The sequence below is a fragment of the Oreochromis niloticus genome, linkage group LG14 (assembly GCF_001858045.2).
Source record: "Oreochromis niloticus isolate F11D_XX linkage group LG14, O_niloticus_UMD_NMBU, whole genome shotgun sequence".
In the NCBI taxonomy this organism is placed as follows: Eukaryota; Metazoa; Chordata; class Actinopteri; order Cichliformes; family Cichlidae; genus Oreochromis; species Oreochromis niloticus.
In genome coordinates this window covers 38,787,882-38,807,312 of record NC_031979.2, presented here as the reverse complement: position 1 = coordinate 38,807,312, position 19,431 = coordinate 38,787,882, and the positions used below count along the sequence as shown (strand labels likewise).

General features: G+C 42.2%; 1 protein-coding gene and 1 long non-coding RNA gene across 2 annotated transcripts; one reads left to right on the top strand and one right to left on the bottom strand.

Moving 5' to 3' along the window:
* The first annotated feature begins 9,996 nt into the window (after positions 1-9,996).
* Positions 9,997-18,327, top strand: or55e1 (odorant receptor, family 55, subfamily E, member 1). Its single transcript, XM_003459982.5, has 5 exons — positions 9,997-10,018; positions 12,221-12,318; positions 12,411-12,566; positions 14,049-14,233; positions 16,076-18,327. Exon 5 carries the CDS (start codon positions 16,090-16,092, stop codon positions 17,083-17,085), a length of 996 nt encoding a protein of 331 aa, XP_003460030.1. The 5' UTR covers positions 9,997-10,018; positions 12,221-12,318; positions 12,411-12,566; positions 14,049-14,233; positions 16,076-16,089; the 3' UTR covers positions 17,086-18,327.
* LOC112841724 (uncharacterized) lies at positions 14,961-15,683 on the bottom strand. Its single transcript, XR_003213687.1, has 2 exons — positions 15,474-15,683; positions 14,961-15,388 (listed from the first exon to the last, which is right to left on the bottom strand). It is a non-coding gene; the product is annotated as an uncharacterized LOC112841724 (long non-coding RNA).
* Positions 18,328-19,431: the final 1,104 nt, after the last annotated feature.

Genomic DNA, 19,431 nt, shown 5'->3' with positions numbered 1-19,431 from the left:
GGGGAAGAAGCTGTTCCGGTACCTGGTGGTCTTAGTCCGGAGGCTCCTGTAGCGCCTCCCAGAGGGCAGGAGGGTGAAGAGTCTATGTGATGGGTGACTGGGGTCTCTGATGATTTTCCCAGCCCTTTTCAGACACCGCTTCCTGTAGATGTCCTTTATGGCAAGAAGTGGTGCTCCGGCGATGCGCTGGGCAGTTTTCACGACCCTCTGCAACGCCTTCCGGTCCGAGGCAGAGCAGTTCCCGTACCAGACTGTTATACAGTTGGTCAGGATGCTCTCGATGGTGCAGCGATAGAAGTTCACCAGGATGCCTGAGGACAGGTGGTTCTTCCTCAGAGTCCTCAAGAAGAAGAGGCGCTGGTGAGCCTTCTTGACCAGCTTGGAGCAGTTGGTCGTCCAGGTGAGATCCTCGGAGATGTGGACTCCCAGGAACTTCAAGGTTCAAGGTTCAAGGTTCTTTATTTGTCACATGCATAGTTATACAAGTATAACACACAGTGAAATGTATCCTGACACGATCCTCGACATGTGCAAAACATGGGGGGGGGGGGGTAGAGGGATAACATTATAAATATATATATATAGTATATACATTGGGTGAATGTGCAGTAGAAGCAGCAGCAGGTGAATTCTGTACATTAATATGAATAGACATCTGACTATTTTACAGAATGGACACTATAAACATATTTAAAGTTAAAGGAAGTTAAAGGAATTGAGTGTCTGGAGGAGAGTCTCAGTCAATTATAGATGATGTGAGATGGCGTGTGTGTGTGTGTGTGTGGGGGGGGGGGTGTTGGTTTAGGGCCCGGATGGCTTGAGGATAGAAGCTCCTCTTGAGTCTCTCTGTCCTTGCCCGGATGATGCGGAACCTTCTACCAGATTGTAGAAGTTAGAACAGTTTGCTGCCAGGATGGGACGGGTCCTTCAGTATCTGCATTGCTCTAGTCCGGCATCTCCTGGTGTAGGTGTCCTGAAGTGGGGGGAGAGCAATCCTGCAGCAGCGTTCTGCTGTACGGATCACTCTCTGGAGAGCTTTTTGGTCCTTCACACAGCTGTTCCCGAACCACGCTGTCATGTTCTGTGTGAGGATACTCTCCACAGCGCCTGTATAGAAGATCCTGAGGATCTTTGGAGAGACCCTGAACTTCCTTAGTTGTCGGAGGTGATACAGGCGCTGCCTAGCCTTCTTGGTCTGGACCTGAATGTGGGCAGCCCATGTCAGGTCTGAGGAGATGTGGACACCAAGATATTTGAAGGACTGCACCCTCTCCACTGGAGCTCCATTGATGAAAATGGGTTTGTAGTCTCTGTGCTGACTCCTTCTGAAGTCCACCACCATGATGCCAAATTCTTCACTTCGTCCATGTAGGCCGCCTCATCGCTGTTGGAGATGGCACCCAACACCACTGTGTCGTCAGCAAACTTCACAATGGTGTTGGAGCCGTGGGTGGCCACACAGTCCGAAGTGTAGAGGGAGTAGAGCAGTGGCGAGAGGACACACCCCTGTGGTGCTCCTGTGTTGATGGTGATGCTGTCGGAGACACACCCACCCACCCTCACCACCTGAGTTCTGCCGGTGAGGAAGTCCAACACCCATTGATTGATTGATTGAATCTTTATTTTGAACATGTTAAAAAAGTACAACAACATAGAATTCAAAGAGACAAATAAACAAAGCAAAACAAAAGGAAAACGAGCAACCACAACTACAAATAACTTTCATGTTCAAAAAGGAGCAGGAAGAAGCATAAGCTTATTTAATCCCACCCCTTTTCCACTATGTAGTAATGAATAGACTACAGAAATACCTCCTTGCAATTACATTATATGTTATGTGTATTTTTTTTTTTTATTAATTTATATATAGATATATATATATATATATATATATATATATATATATATATATACATATATATCTATGTTTCTATCTATCCATACCTACGTATATACACATACACACATATACACATTTTCAATAACCCCAGTAACACCTCAAAGGATACACAACCTACAGATATATATACCCATACCAACATACCCGTGCACCCGCGCACACATGAAAATATTGGACAAGAACACCCTATCAACTCTCTACCTCCTCCCTGTACCCTGTAAAAACCATATCCTTAAACCGCTTTTTAAACTGCGCCATGCTCGGACATTGCTTCATATCTTTACTTAGTCTGTTCCACAGCTTCACTCCACACACAGAGATGCAAAAACTTTTTAATGTTGTGCGGATATAAGGATGTTTTAAAATTAATTCCCCCCTCAAATTGTATCCCCGTTCCCTTTTAGAAAACAGTTTTAGAATATTGTCAGGAAGCAGGTTATTTATTGCTTTATACATAATTTGTGCAGTGAGAAAATGAACCAGATCTGTGAATTTTAGAATTTTTGATTTTAAGAATAGTGGATTTGTATGATCTCTGTAACCAGTTTTATGGATTATCCTTATGGCCCTTTTTTGTAATATAAAGATTGATGATAGCGAACATTGGTAAGTATTGCCCCAAACCTCTGCACCGTAATGCAAATACGGTGCAATCAGGGAACAATAGAGAATGTGGAGTGATTTGTGGTCCAGAATGTGTTTTACTTTACTCAAGATTGAAACACTTCTTGAAATTTTGTTATGTATATGATTTATATGAGACTTCCAGTTTAATTTATCATCTATAATCACACCAAGAAACTTATGTTCAAGTACTCTTTCAATTTCCACACCATCTATATGAATCTGCGCTTGTGCATTTCTAAGGGAATTCCCAAATAAGATTATTTTAGTTTTACTTAGATTTAGAGATAGTTTGTTCCTGTTAAACCATTTTTTAATTTTGCACATTTCTGAAGTAACTGTATCCAGCAGTTCCTTTAGATTCCCCCCAGAACAAAAAATATTTGTGTCATCTGCAAATAATACTAGTTTTAATATATCAGATGCCTTACAAATATCATTTATATAAATAATAAATAATTTTGGACCCAGTACAGAGCCTTGTGGAACACCACAAGCAATGTCCAAGCATGATGAGGAATGGACACCCAGCTTCACAAATTGTTTCCTATCACTTAAATAATTTTTCACCCAGTGCAGTACAACCCCCCTGATCCCGTACCGTTCTAGTTTATGAATTAATATGTCATGATTGATTGTGTCGAATGCTTTCTTGAGATCCAGAAATAGTCCAGCTGCATACTGTTTCTGATCTATAGCATTTGTAATCTCCTCAATTGATTCGATTAATGCCAGAGATGTTGATCTTTTTGATCTGAATCCATACTGACTGTCAGAGAGTAATTTATATTTATCTAAGAATTTGTCTAATCGTTTATTAAACAGGTTTTCTAGGATTTTGGAGAATTGTGGTAGTAAAGAAACCGGCCTGTAATTTGTGAAGTGGTGTCTATCCCCAGTTTTATACAGCGGCACAACTTTAGCTATTTTCATTTTGTTTGGAACTTTTCCAGTCTGAAATGATAAGTTGCAAATATATGTTAGAGGTCCTACAATTCCTTCAATGACCTTCTTGATGATTATCATGTCAATATCATTACAATCAGTAGATGTTTTATATTTACACATGTGTACAGTGTCAATTATTTCTTTTTCCTCCACTGCTGTGAGGAACATTGAGTTAGGGTTCCTATCAATCAGGCTTTCACTACAGTCTACTGATGGCAGTGACTCAGGAATTTGTTCTGCCAGATTTGGTCCAATATTTACAAAATAATGATTAAGGCTGTTGACCACATCAGCACTGTTTTCCATAATATTGCCGTTGTCAATAAAATATTGAGGATAACTTTGTTGTCCAGAATTATTTTTAATGATACCGTTTAAAACATCCCATATTCCCTTCATATTATGTTTATTGTTGTTCAATGTTTTACTATAATACTCCTTTCTACATACACGTATAATATTGGTCAACTTATTTTTGTATTTTTTATATTTATTTTCAGCATCTTTTGTTCTTTGTTTTAGGAATTCCCTATAGAGTGTATTTTTCTTTTTACATGCATTTTGTAAACCCTTAGTGATCCATGGTCTATCTGAATATTTGTGCTTTCTGTTGTATTTTATTGTTGGACAGTTTTTATCGTACAATTCCATGAATATTTTTAAGAATATGCCATATGCAATATCAATATCAGTTTCTTTGTACACATTGTCCCAGTCCTGATTTAATAGATCGTTCTTAAGTGCATTCATAGTTTCTTCTGTCCTTACACGTCTGTATCTCAGTTGTTCCTCATGCTGATTTCTCTTATAATTAGTGTTATAAACTGCAAAAACTGGTAGGTGATCACTGATGTCATTAATTAATAATCCGCTCACGATGTTGTTTTCCATATTGTTGGTGAAAATATTGTCAAGTAAGGTGGCACAATGTGGTGTAATTCTGCTAGGCCTGGTTATTTTAGGATGTAAACTCAAACTGTACATAGTGTTTAGAAATTCGTTGGTCATTTTATGCTTTTTCGGATTCAACAGGTCAATATTAAAATCACCACAGATGAACATAACTTTTTGATTAGTTTTAGAGAATATTTCTTCTATGAAGTCATTAAATACTTGAATACTAGAGCCAGGTGTTCTATATATACAGCTAATTATTACATTTTTCTCTTTTTCCTTATAAATTTCAATTGTTATACATTCTAATAAATTATCAATTGCAGTTGTCATACTTTCCACCACCTTGTAATTTAGGTTTTTATCCACATACACAGCCACTCCCCCTCCACTTTTGTTCCTTCTATTTACAAAATTCACTTCATATCCCTCCAGTCCAAAGTCCATTCCTTTCTCAGCATTGATCCATGTTTCAGAAATGGCAATAATTCCAAATGGATTTGTCAACTCATTTAGATATTCCTTTATATTGTTGAAGCTGGCATACAGACTTCTGCTATTAAAATGGATTATTGATAATTTATTTTCCGTGTTGATGGTGTGTTTAAACTGTTCATCAGTGAAGTAGCAGCAGTTATTGCTGATATTGTAGAAGAAATTATTTTCCGGGTCTATATCCTTTTCTAAGTCTAGAGCATTATGGTCTGTGTATCGAAATGTTCTCAGTTCCAGATTATCATAAACAGAATTCCAATGAGTTATATTGATATTGTTGCCGGATGCAGATGAAGTTCTTTTAGACTGTGCCATGTGTTGTGTTGTGTGTCACGTCACGTGTGTATTCATACCTCCAGTGTAAGTTGAACCTCAGTATTTGTCCAGCTCCTCCATATTTCTGATGACCAACACTTTGGCTTGTTCCGGTGTTCCATTGAGTTTAATGAATACTTTACAGTTGGTGGTCCATGTATTTTGAATTTTTCCCTGTTTCTTCAAGTAACGTGCTTTCCTGGCAATGTCCGCATTTCTTTTTGTCAGATGTTCATTCATGAAGACATCGGATCCTTTCAGTTTCTTCCCTTGTTTTAACAGTGCTGTTTTGTGTTTTCTGTTTGCAAATCTCACAATGATGGCTGGTTTGTCACTGTCATTTTTTCGGGGTAGAGGATGGCAAGCCTCAATGTTGTTATAATCCACTTCCACACCTTTGGACCGTAGAAAGGTAACCACTTGAAGCTCCGTGGAGTTGACATCTTCCTCTCCTGGCCCTCCTACATTGTCAGCGGCGACCGCCCGGGCGTATGACCGGGGTTTGATGCGAAGCCCCGTGATGATGACATCGTTTATCCGGGTGTACTGCTCCAAATGCACACAGACGGCTGTTGAGTCCCAGGTCCCTCAGCTTTGTGAACAGTCTGCTGGGCACTATTGTGTTAAATGCTGAACTGTAATCCACAAACAGCATTCTCACATAGTTACCCTGTTTCTTGTCCACGAACTTGAAGCTGCTCACACGCTCCACAGCCGTCCCCTTAATGTGGATGGGTGGATGTGGGTCAGCATTCCTCCTGTAGTCCACGATGAGCTCCTTAGTCTTCTCGGTGTTAAGCAGCAGGTTGTGCAATTATAAGCATGAACCAAATGAACAATGTGCTGACTCCATTTTTTCTTTTTGTTCGGTTCCAGAGTCCCTAACATGTCCAACAATGTCCTATTAAACCTCTCGGGTTGGGGGTCTCCTTGAGGATGATAGGGCGTCGTTCTTGATTTTTTCACTCCAAGCGAACTCAAAACTTCATGGACAAGACGACTTTCAAAATCTCTGCCCTGATCACTGTGCATCCTCTGTGGCAATCCATAATGAACAAAATACTTCTCCAGCAACACTTTTGCAACTGTAGAGGCCTTCTGGTCTTTTGTTGGAAAAGCTTGAGCATAGCGAGTGTAGTGATCAGTAATGACCAGAACATTTTCTGTGTTGCTCGAATCAGGCTCAATGGACAGAAAGTCCATACAAACGAGGTCAAATGGTCCATCACTTTGCAAATGCGACAAAGGTGCAACTCTCTTGGGTAGTCTTTCTTTTTATGCACCTCTCACAAGACTTGCAATACTCTTCAATCTCTGACTTCATCCGAGGCCAGTAAAACCGATCTTTAATCAGGCCGTATGTCTTGTCGAGGCCCAAATGACCTGAGTCATCGTGCAGTGATTTCAGTACGGTGGTTCTGTACTTTTCTGGTAGTACCAGCTGAGAACAGCATGATTTACCTGGAGGAGTTACAATGCGATACATCACTCCTTTCTGCATCTTTAACCTGTCCCACTCTCTCAACAGCAAAGAGCAAGTTGGATGCTTGGTCTTGTCAACTTGGTTGCTATTGCCATTACTCAGAGCTGACCACACTTGTCCTATGCCAGGATCTTCCCGCTGAGCGGTTGACAACTCAGTAAGACTCAGAAAGGGCATATTTTTAACACTCAAAGAAGCCAGATTGCAATAAGCTTGTGGGATAGCTTGTGGAGAAGTGCCCAAAGGGTCAATGTCTCTTCCAGAGTGTGGATTTCTGTGCTTTATCACCACAGACAGTTGACACATGGCTCTCACGCCTGCTGCAGGAATGTCGTTCCACTCTGACTTGTGTATTGAACTCGGATGTGGGCGGCGAGAGAGAGCGTCGGCATCAATGTTTTGGACTCCTGATCTGTACTTGAGACTGAAGTCATATGTAGATAGGGCAGCAAGCCAACGGTGACCCGTCGCGTCTAGCTTGGCAGACGTTAGCACATATGTCAGAGGGTTGTTGTCTGTCCTCACCTCAAACTTGGTCCCATACAGATAATCATGCAGTCTGTCCACTACCGCCCACTTCAGCGCCAAAAATTCCAATTTATGGGCTGGGTAATTCTTCTCTGAAGGAGTCAAACTCCGACTGACGAAAGCCACAGGTCTCAATCCTTCACCTTGATCCTGGTACAACACTCCTCCTAGCCCTTCCCGGCTAGCGTCTACATGTAGCACATAAGGTAGCTGAGGATTCGCAAAAGCCAACACAGGAGCTTGGGTAAGTCGTCGCTTCAGCTCCTCGAAGGCTGCTTCACATTCTTCACTCCATCGACCACCAAAAGGCTCTGAGGGGTTAAGGTAAGTGCTATCCTGCTTTTCCTTTGCTTTCTTCTTTGCAGCTGGGGGGTAACCGGACAACAGTTGGTTCAATGGGTGAGCTACCTTAGAATAATCCTTCACGAAGCGCCTGTAGTACCCACAGAATCCAAGAAATGACCGTAATGCAGTCACAGTGTTGGGTCTCGGCCATGTGGTTACAGCTTCAGTCTTCTTTGGATCGGTAGATACCCCATCTTGAGATATAATGTGTCCAACATAAGTTACCGATGGCTGACAAAACTGGCATTTATCCAGTGACAACTTCAGTCCCTCGTCTCTTAAACGGTCAAGCACCTTTAGCAACCTGGTCTCATGCTCCTCAAGCGTTGCTCCAAACACAATGAGATCATCGAGATAAACCAATACCTCAAGCAAGTTCATGTCTCCAACAGTCTGTTCCATTACCCGCTGAAACGTAGCAGGAGCCCCTGTCACTCCCTGTGGCATTCTTTCAAATTGGAAGAATCCAGCCGGGCAAATGAATGCTGTCTTGTCCTTGTCGGAGTCTGCCATAGGCACTTGATAATATCCACTCCGAAGATCAAGCACACTAAACCACTTGCTTCCACTGAGACAGGCCAAAGCATCTTCAATTCTTGGCACCGTGTATTGGTCTGGGACAGTGCGGCGGTTTAGAGTCCGGAAATCCACACACATCCTTATTTTCCCATTCTTCTTCCTCACGACCACAATGGGTGAGGCATAAGGACTGCGTGACTCTGTAACAACACCAGCGTTTTTTAGCTGCAATAGATGCTGTCTCAATGCCTCCACGTCTGCAGGCGGCAGCCGGCGAGACCTCTCACGAAATGGTTTGTCCTCTGTGGTTTTGATAGTGTGCTGGGTGCTCTTACTGCATCCTACATCAAACTCATGCAGAGAGAAAACCTCACTCCGTTCCATCATTTTTGTCACCAATCTTTCCTTCCACTCCTTAGGAACTGGTGAGTCTCCAAAGTTGAAAGAAGAGGAGCTCAACTTCCCAGGTGACTCAACTTCAGACTCTTCCTTTCCAGGTGGAGATGACACAACGTCGACTGGAAACAGATGAGCTATTGGCGTCCCTCTGGTCAAGGTAATTTCCCGTGCTGACATGTTTCTGACTAGAACAGTGATTCTTTTAGCCGTCACACCAGTGGAGGTCTGCAACTCTGGTCTCACCAGGAGTCCATCGGGAAACCGTGACTCATTCGCAGGGTCATCAGGTGAGTCTACAAGGATTGTCTGAATGCTCAGCACTCCCTGAAACTTTGGTGCCCCAGTCACTTTGGCGACTCCCCCAGGCCGTATGGTGACAGGTTTGGTTTGAGTGAACCACACAGTTCCTCTCTGGTTATTGTCAGTATCAGGTGGTAGAACTGAGATCTCACTGAAAACTTTTCTGAAGACTGGGTGAATGTGCATGGATCTCACAAAGTTTTCTCCTCCCTTTTCCCTGCAGTGGCTAAGCAATCGCCTCACAGTGGGTGTGTTTGTGCCAACAAGCAGGGAAGCTTCACCTCTCACAACTGGGTCGGGACATACCAACACAAGTGCATCAATGGTCTCACTCACGCCTACGTCTGCTTCCAAAAACTCCAGCCTAAGTGACAAATAGCCATCATAAGGGTACTCGGCAGAACTAAGACCCCATATCGCCAAAGTGTCGATAGACGTCAATGGCAGGTGTGTCAAATATCTGTCGTAGAAGGATCTGTACAGCAGAGTTACTTGAGAACCAGAATCGAGTATGGCTTTAGAGTAGATGCCTTCAATCTGTACTGACACTACAGAGCTAGGGCCCACTAAGCCTGCAGGTACAGTGTCGTTCACTTTTCCATCTAAGTTGCTGCACTTGGTGGAACGTTTTACAACCACCGGGATGCCAGGCCGTTCCTCTACTGGATCCCGCGGTAGTTTCCCGATTTCTTTGTCAGTTTAATGAGGCGGTTATTGACTTTCAGTAGGTTTTCTTCACCCTCACATTCTCTCTTAAAATGTCCATCCTCCCCACATCTATAGCAAAATATTCCAGGTTTATCCTCTTGATAGCCAGACCTTTGTGGGGTAGCATTTTTTTTGTAAGGTGTCTTGGCAGGGATTTCTAGTTGTGGAATCTGGGTGTCTGGATGTGATGCAACTGTAGCAGCTTTAAGACTAAGCATCTCAGCTTTCATGACACTTATCTCTTTTTTCAGCTTTGCTACTTCAGGATCGACTTCTTGTTCAGGTGCCGACTTGGAAACAGGAGTTACAGACTGTGACATTACTGGGTTCTTAAGATCGTTTCTGCTTTGGAGCATATCCTCTTCCTCCCTTACTTCTTTTAGCAACTCACTGAAAGAAGGAGGTTCTCGCAGCTTGTGAGTCATACGAAGACAAAGTGCAATCATGTCTTGTTGCAGTGCTCCTCTCACAACCTGCTCCATCCGTAATCGATTCATGTCAGACAGTGCCACGCCTCCTTTTCTGAAAATACAGTGCAGCAGTTTATCCAGCCTCAACAGGTAAGTAGACAGTTTTTCGCCAACATTTTGGTATGTATGTCTAAATTTCACCAGAAGATCAGATGCACTCTCAGTTGTTCCAAAAGCTGTCTCCAAAACTTGCATGTAGTCATATGAAGTTGCAGTGGGCTTCTGCACTCTTAGGAATCTTACAATGTCAGCAGCTGGACCTTTCAGACTTTCCACTATCCTCTGTTTCTTTATATTGTCACTGCACTGCCACTCTTCTAGCAGATGTGTTGTCTGCTCTGCCCAGGCATCATACTCTTCCTCCCCATTGGGCGTAGGTTTCACACCAGAGAACATGCGCAGCTTACGATAGCTCTGAGAATCAACAGATGTGGTGTTACATTTATCCACTAAGGAACTGATGGCATGTATCAGAGCAGTGTTCACGTCAAGGGGTGAAGGCTGAAGTAAGCCACCAACATCAGTAAGAGTTTTACCTTCAGTCTTCAGGAATAACATTAGCTTAAATTGAAACCCGTCATTATCTGCAGGAGCAGTGAGCACATGAGCTGGCCATGGACCAGCCTCCCCAGGAAGTCCAACAACACCAGGTAAGGTTTGATTAGTCAAGTCAGTTGAAGTCTTGATCAGTACAAACTGTGTCTTAGAAGCTACGTCAAGACAACGGTCAACTATCTCGGATTTCCCAAATACTTTGACCTGACTCAAAGCTGATAGCAGAACTGCATCTGTGACATCTGGGTCCACATCACTCAAGACAACTGCATGTCCATAAACTAACTGCTTCTTTTTGCACCAGGCTTCAATTTCAACGGCTTCCATTTTTCTTTTTTTTAGCTCAAACAGTAAGAGATCTCACAACAAATGTAACCACACTTGACAATTCCCTGTTATTAGCAATGAAAATAATTACCTTAGCAATCTCAAAAAAAATTAATTCCCTCTCTTTGTTGAATAAAGGAAAACCAGGTCAGTCATAACAAAAATACATATATCCCGGACGAGCCCCCAAAAATGTAACACTTTTACCACCGGCTCGTGTAATAAAACCCACCTTATGCCTTCAGGTGAAGTCTTAACCCTAGTTAAACATTCTGTGATAAAAGATACATCTCGAAAAGTAAATATCAGTCTAGGGTATCGTATGATTCTCGCATCTAAATAATCAGTTGGAGGCTACGGGAAATACACTTGGCCTGTAAACGCTTATGTATCTGAATACTTAAATGATAAAACACCATGCAATAAAACCAACACAAGATCTCAGTTTTAGAAAATGTATTAAACATTTGCAGGAAATTCACATTCAAACCCTTTTTTTTTTTTAATGAAGGAGAACGAATATAGAAAATAAAATAGAACCCCGGGGGATAGGCTTTAGTCTTTCTTTTCTCAAACTGTCTAATTGTATTTTGAGTGCACTCTTAGTCTGTTTTTGTTGGCGCGCTTTAGTTGGAGCTCTTTTTAATAACGATACCTCCGTGTATCCGTGAAGTCTTGGCCGCATCCGATGAATCACTCGCTTCTTGCGGTAGCAACCGTCTCCGCTCGCAGCAGCGAGCAACGAATCTCCGGTTCCCTCGGTAGTAGCGAATCGTCCTCCGTCAACGACTCTCTCCCGAGACGACTCTCAAAACTCCTTCTGTCCGTTCAGGCGGTATCTCCTTCAGCAAGGACCGTGGCGTTAGCCTAGCTCCGGCTAGCTAACGTAACCAAACTTGCCTCGTGTTCACAAAGCACAAATGGATACGGAAAGTCCAACTCAAACGCTCCGAATAGTTACCGGAAAGTCCACAGTCTGTTGTTTTGTTGTTGCTGAACAACCTCAACATTGGCGACGGACGCAGTCCCGGAGTCTTTGCTCTGCCTACGCCATTTTCACATTACTCCTTTTCTCCTCTCTTGTTCTCGAGTCTTCTCCCGGAAGTGAAAAAAACTCAAGGTCATGAACTCACGTAACGTAGCGTAAGAAAATAATTTTTAAACCTCTTCTCTTTTTAAAAACATTCACATTCCATGAAATTATGTTTCAAAGTAACTGATTTTAAACACAACTATTTATGCATTTTCATACATTTATTTATATCAGATATTTATGCAAATTTTAGCTTCACCATGAACTGTAATTTTATCTTTAACTTATTCCCATGAAAAAACAAACAAATACCACTGATATTTATCAGAGTATTACAATATATATGTGTGGCCGCTTTTCTGTTTCTGTCTTTTCAGATTTTCCAGGAAGGTTCTTTGGCTAAAGGTGGGCACTTCCAACCACAAGCAAAGCTTTATGGAAAGATACTTCTATGAGACTGTTCAAGAACAGGGTGGTATGCACTGCACTAAAAAAAAAGGGGGGGGGGTGCGTTAAAAAGATTACATTTTGGTAATAACATTTTTTGTCATCACTAATTGTCATCAGTTTGTGCCTTTAGGCTGTCCTCAGATGATTCGGAGGGACAGAGGAAAGGAGAACCTTGTTGCAGGTGGCATTTCACATGCAAGATCTATAGAGAGAAGGCATGGAGGTGCTTCAGAATGGGGACATCAGTGCACAACCACGTCTGTATTTAAGCTGGTAAATGTCTATTTCTAAACTAACACTCTGACAACAAAACTGACAATGTCATGTATCTGCTGTTTGGAGAGCTGAATGTTTCAACAAAGCGGACATGGATTAAAAAATGGCTGACAACATTTGAGTAAGGGCAAATGTTTCATCCGTAAAACATATTAACAAAGAAAAACCATCATAATATAGAATTGATTTTCTCTGCTGCAGGATCAATAGTCTGGTCCAATCTGTTACCTTAAATTGTTGACATCACTCAGTGTATATGCAAAACAACTTTGCTTAACACCTAGTAACTTTAAGGAATTAAATGGTTTGACTTCTTAACGTATCTTGCAAAACTTAATAAATGTACTACTACAAAAGCAAGAAGACTGAGTGAATCATATAAATTCTAAGGAAATATATTTTTCTTATTAAGCAAATCCAAACTGTCATGTTGAAGTGATGTTAATTGTCTCTGTAACTTTGAGCTACGGTACTAAGATGTAAAAAATATAACCAAAAACAGCAGTGAACTTTAATATTCTCATTAATTTCACTAAACATAAGATGGCTTAGACGGCTTTTTTCCTGAGACCTGAGGATGTCCTAAAATGTACACCGTAGTATCAGATCAGATTACATCAAATATTGCATGTTGTTGTTTTAGTTTCTGGTAGAAAAATGTATTGATTTTTCAATGCATGCTAACATGTAAATCATTGTTTTGTTTTTTGTCTTGATAAAATCATCTTAACGCCATCAAACTCTACCCAAACTGTCTTCGGCCTTGTATTATGCTCATATGTCAACTTATTTGTTTTTCTGATCTTTGGTCTCTGCATGATCACATGAAGTTCAGGCCGGTGTTGATTAGATCTGCAGCTCTGAGAGTCCCAGCAGTGTGACAGAAAGGGCCAATTAAGCAGCCCCGATAATTAATCCCTGCGTTCTTCTCAAAGGAAGCCAAATTCTGTTGTACTGACCTCGGGACCAATTAGCTTCAAAAGGAAAATGGGAACAAATACACGGATGAAATACCTGAAGGAAGGAGCAGCAGACAAATTAGATTTCACGGTTCAAACCTCAGAGGAAACATCTGCGCTCCCCTGAATTCAATATCAGAGCAGGGAATAATATCACGCCGCAGCTTTTCATCGTAGGAGGAAAGATATAATCTTTTATATAATATTTATTTTCTTTCTGAAGAACATGTAAGTATTTATTTATTTTTGCACACGCTAGCAAACATAAAACATGATTAGGAAGCACTTAAAGTTAACTCAGTGTTTATCACACGAGAAGATCAGAATATGTATAGTAGTGAGACATTCTGCCATCTTCATCAAGGATGTAAAACAGACATTATGCTGGAGTTTAAAGAAAAAACTGAACCTGGTATTCGGTGAAAAGCATGTCAGAAGCGCGTTTGCGCAAAAATCACCAAATTCAGAGTCACGTAAACCGTCAGGTTGTCCCACGTGTCTCTGCTCGTTGTCCTAACAGACCCACAGCCTGACAAACCTCCAGAGACCGATGGGCTCAGGGACCTTTACACCACCACAAGCTGCTTTGAGCTAATCACAGCAGTGCTGTGTTTGAGGTCAGCGTTTCAGTGGGACATGAGCATTTGGCTATAAGATGACCTGAGAAAAGACTGAGTTTTTCCTGACGTTAAACCAGCGCTGCAGGTAAGAAAAGTCTCGTTTTCTCTTTCTTCTCGCTTTTGTTTGCTTCTTAAAAACAGTGTTTTGATTTAAAAAATATTTTAGTTAGAGTCCAAACACTGAGACAGTTCTCAAAGTACTCAGAGTACTCTCAATCAGTTACTTAAAAACAGAAACTAGTTTAATTTGAGGTGAAAATCTGAGTGTTTACTCTGAAATCCACACAGAATATGTAACATAGAGATGTGACAAAGAATTATTTTTATTTGCCTGATTTTCCCGTTTCTGCTGGATCCTGAAGTAAGACACATGAACCCTGCTGGTTTATCTGTAGTGACATACCTGAGTGATGGAAAACCATTAAACTTCCTTGGTTCATCTTTTAGAAATGATCAGCAGCAGAAGTTTAAAGACTTTCAGAGACTAATTATTCTGCAGGGACGACAGCAGCATAATAATCCAGATTACTTGGATGGCTTGATAGAAGTAGAAAATATGTATTCTCCATAAAGGTAACTGTCACCTTAAGGCTTTGTTGAAAAACTAACAGCTGCTAATTTCAGGGAAAAAAGGTTGAAACAGTATGATGTAGTTAATGAACTGTGAGGAAAAATATTACAATTAATATCACACAAAATTCAAATTATACATGTTTCCTGTTGCCCCACACATCTATGTACAGAAACACAGAATGCAACAATGTGCAAATCTCAGAAACCCATATTTTATTCTATTTACGTGATGGCAGCGACACGTCTGTAAAAGTAGGACAGGTCCATGTTTGCTCTGTAACATCAGTCTGTGATGGACTGATGGAGGATTCCAGCTGCTCAGCAGTCCTGGCTCTGCTTCGTCCTCATGTTGCTTTCATGATGCTCCAGATGTTGTCAGCTGGTCAGAGGTCTGGACTGCAGGCAGGCCGGTTCAGCGGCTGGACTCTGCTCCTCCTCCTCTTCAGTCTGAGGACCTCCATGTTTGGATGGGTCTGACCTCAGATCTGTTTTAAGGAGCTTTGGTCCAGAGGATGTGGTGCTGTTTCTCCATTGTGGTCACACGTGGCTTCTTCTCTGTGTGATGGAGCAGTAACCTGCACGCCGAGGTGCTCGCTGGTTTCTTGAAGTGTTCCTGAGCCCGTGCACTGATGTTTTAATGTACAGGTCACAGTTATCGGCCTCGTCCCTGTGCATGATGAGACGTTCAAAGACAATTTCGAACGGAAGAACATTATTCTGAAATTGCAGTTTTTTGCAGACCTGTCACTGACCTGTTGCCAATAATTATCAAATGTTCCTCTTGCTGTTTCTTACTTTTCTGGCCTTTCGTTGCCTCATCCTAACTTCTCTGAGACGTGTTGCTGCCATCAGAGCAGATATCAGGTATATGTCCTCTGTCTTCTATTGTGAGTAAAATACGAGTTTATGAGATTTAAAATCCTTGTATTCCGTTTACATTTTATACAGCGTTTCCAAAAGTTCCAGATGAACCAATGAACTAACTACTTAGGTCAAAATCACTTTTTTTGGTCATCATTTACCAGAAAACCTGTTTAAAAGAAAAAATAGTGCACTGTTTTACAGCTACGGTTACAGCACCGCGCTCAAATTCAGTCAACGTAAGCACAGCCGATTCTTTCACACATGTCGGTAAAGGCAGGCTCCACGGTGAGGTTCCCACCGCCAGTTTAAATTGTAATGCTTACTGCATGTACATTGCAATCTTTTCAGCAGCCTTAAAAATTTCATTGAGTATGGAAGAAGTGGAAAATTTTAGCAGGCGAGAACTACATTTGGATAAGAGAGCCGTAAGTCCCCGTGTCCATTCGGCGACGGTGGTGCTGACTGTTTCTGTGTGGCCGTCTCTGTGCAGGTGAAGCCAGAGCCATGTTGGAGGCACCGCTGAGCAGAAACTTCTCCCACAGCACATTTGTGTTACGAGGGTTTCCCTCGCTGCAGAAACACCGCCGGCTGCTGGCGCTGCCATTTAGCGCCTCCTACCTGTTGGTGCTGCTCGGAAACTCGCTGCTGGTGTACGTCATCCGCAGCGTGGAGAGTCTGCACAGCCCCATGTACCTCCTCATTTGCACGCTCTGCTTTGTTGACATGCTGGTTGTGACAACCATCATCCCCAACATGCTCCTTGGCTTTTTGTTCAACTGGAATGAGATTTCATTGGTCGGCTGCTTGACTCAAATGTTCTTCACTCATTTCATGTCCTCAGTGGAGTCAACCCTGTTGCTGGCAATGGCGCTGGACCGCTACGTCGCCATCTGCCGGCCACTGCACTACAATGAAATAATTAACTCCTCCATGCTGGTGAGGCTAGTGCTCTTCACGCTGGTGCGCAGCGTCTCCATCATGGCGACGCTCGTAGGTTTGGCAGGTTCTCTGCAGTTCTGTGGTTCCAACGTAATCCAGCACTGCTACTGCGACCACATGGCGCTGGTCAGCCTGGCATGTGACAGCACAAGCAGGAGCGGTGCAGCTGGCCTTGCTGTCATCATCTGCTTTGTAGGACTTGACATACCAATTATTTTCTTCTCTTATATGAAGATACTGAGCGTGGTCTTGCGATCAGCGGCAGCCGGTGAAGACCGCAGGAAAGCTTTTCACACCTGCAGCACTCACCTCATTGTTATGATGTGTTTTTACCTGGTGGGCAGCATCACCTTCCTCTCTCACAACCTGAACATCGCCATACCAACAGACATCAACAATTCCATGGGACTCATGTACATCCTTTTCCCAGCAACAATCAACCCTATCATCTACGGAGTACGAACCAAAGAAATCCGTAATGGCTTTCTGAGAATTTTCAAAAACAGAGCGAAGAAAATAATGACTGTGAAGGTTTCATCTGCTGGAAAAGGAAAATCATAAAGCCCCTCTTCTGTGGGGTTCGGTTTATATGAACTTTTTGAACCTTTTTTATACAAACATACTTTTTTTCTACAACTAATACCTGTAGTTTCTCTGAAGTGGAAACAGAACCTTGGAACCATCCCAGAGTTTCAGATTATAGATGGCAGCTTTGAAACTGGGTCCTGCTCATTTGCACCAAATTTTTGCTTCTTGGAGTTCCTGGGCGCTGGAAAGTCTGGGAAATCTGTTGTCCAGGTGGGGTATCTCAGTTTTTAATGTGGGCAATAATAGTGGTGGGGAGGTAGGGCTTCCTGGAGCCCAAGTGTTGTTCTGTTACTGGACTTCTGTGCTGTTGGTCTATAATGAACACTGGTTAATTTTGTCTTTTTTTACTACATGCAATGGCCAACTCACCTGTGGATTAAGGAGGATGTCAGACAGCCATGAAAAATAAAATTGTGCTGGGAGGATCTGGGATGGGCCGTAGAGTGGAGATCTTTATCTCCTGCAGAACTTTTGCAGCATTATTCTGATGGGGGCCGGGGACATCGAGTCTGAATGGACCACATTCAACACCGCCACTGCTGATGTGACTGAATGAGGCTATGGCTGTAAAGTGTTTAGGGCACGTCATGGCAGAGGCCCACCAGTAAACACTGGAAGTAAAGGGAAATGTGATGATGTAGGAGTACACCTATCAGGGATAAAGGGCTTATGGGACAGTTGGCATGTTTAGGCAGAGTACGACTGTGACATGAAAAAAGAGTGGGAGGTTTTCAGGGATGCCTACTGAGTGAAGTATTTTGGTCTCTCAGCTGGAGGAGGTGATGCTCTGGGTAGCTTTGCTTAGACTGCTGCTCTTGTGACCCAAGCGCAGATATGCAGCAGAAAAATCAAACTGTGACTGCAATGTATACGTCAGTCTGAAAACTTCCTGCAAGACATTTTGTCTGAAGTCTAACTGTTGGTGAATGCTCGGGATTCAGACATGCTGTCAAAGGCGTTTGCAGTTTGGTGAATCTCTATAAAGCTATTCTAAAAGGCAGCTCTACAAGGAACGCATTCATTCTTATTTCCTTAAAAAACATGAGCATGAGTACCGTATTTTCAGCACTATAAGTTGCACTTAAAATGCTTTAATTGTCTCAAAAATCGACAGTGCGCCTTATGTATGAATTCTGGTTGTGCTCACTGACCTTGAACTGATTTTATGTGGCACACGGCGCTCAAAAATCTGTCAAAAATGTTTTAGAACGACTTTGCTAAGCTACAAAGCCGCACCGCTTGATGGATTGTCGGAGTCTTACGGCTGCCGTAGTCAGGAGCCTCACGGAGTAATCTGGGTCCTAAACTCCGTCTTCTTCAGGTCCCAAAGTCAAACAAACACTGCGGCATCACTGAGAGTTACAAACTGTCTAAATTCTTTCATCTTTAATAAATTGATCAGCGTTGCTGCTTTAACAGGTGTAACAATTAAGTTTAACATCCAGGCATCCATGAAAACAGGATTTATTACATTTAATGGAGTTAGAAGTTAGCAGGAAGTTAGCTCGCTAGCTTCCACCTAAACATGATATGTCTCTCAACAGGTGATCCGGAAGATTTTTTTTTCATTTAAGCGCCCTTTCTCACTGTCCCTCTTCCCCTCTGTTTTTCTTTTCCTTCATCTTTCTTTCTCCCTTTCCTATCCCCCAGCCATGTCTGTCCCGTCTGTAACAACTGAAAATAAAATAAAATAAATAACAACACAAAAGGTCAATGAAATGGACCAATACAGCAAGGTCGTGATGGTCCACTTGATAAAGTAAATCTGTTGGGTATCTTTGTTGGCCTTCAGAAAACAATTCTGACGGCTAAAGAACTAAACGGGACAGGCAAAAAAAACCAAACAAAACATGTAGATATAGCATGTTCTGACTGCGAGATTTCTGAAACATTCAAACATACAGCTCTGCTATCACTTCCAACATAAATGAAGACAGGAAACTAAACAGCAGTGACGTTTGTAGGGTTACTGAAGTTGGGCTAGCTGCTATATAATGATGTGCTACGTGATCACTAGCTAACAGCTATGTTAGCATAGCATAAACACAGTGAAGCTGGAGGATGAACGCTAACTTTTTTCCACTCTATAAAAGTTAACGTGAGGGTTCCCGATGGTTAGGGACAAATGCAATTGCATGGCAGGATGCTGTAAACGGACCAAACTTCAGTCAGGAGAACAACTGAGATAATCCATCCACAATACGAGGTTAGTCATTAATATACTGCAACAACATGGGAATAGAGCAGCTGTGATAGAATACAGCATTAATGAATCAATGGTACAGAAGTGGAGGAAGAATGAGTTGAGTAAAGTTTGAC

What these genes read in the sequence shown, in the direction of transcription:
- or55e1 (XM_003459982.5), top strand. Translation starts at nt 16,090, where the DNA reads ATGTTGGAGGCACCGCTGAGCAGAAACTTCTCCCACAGCACATTTGTG.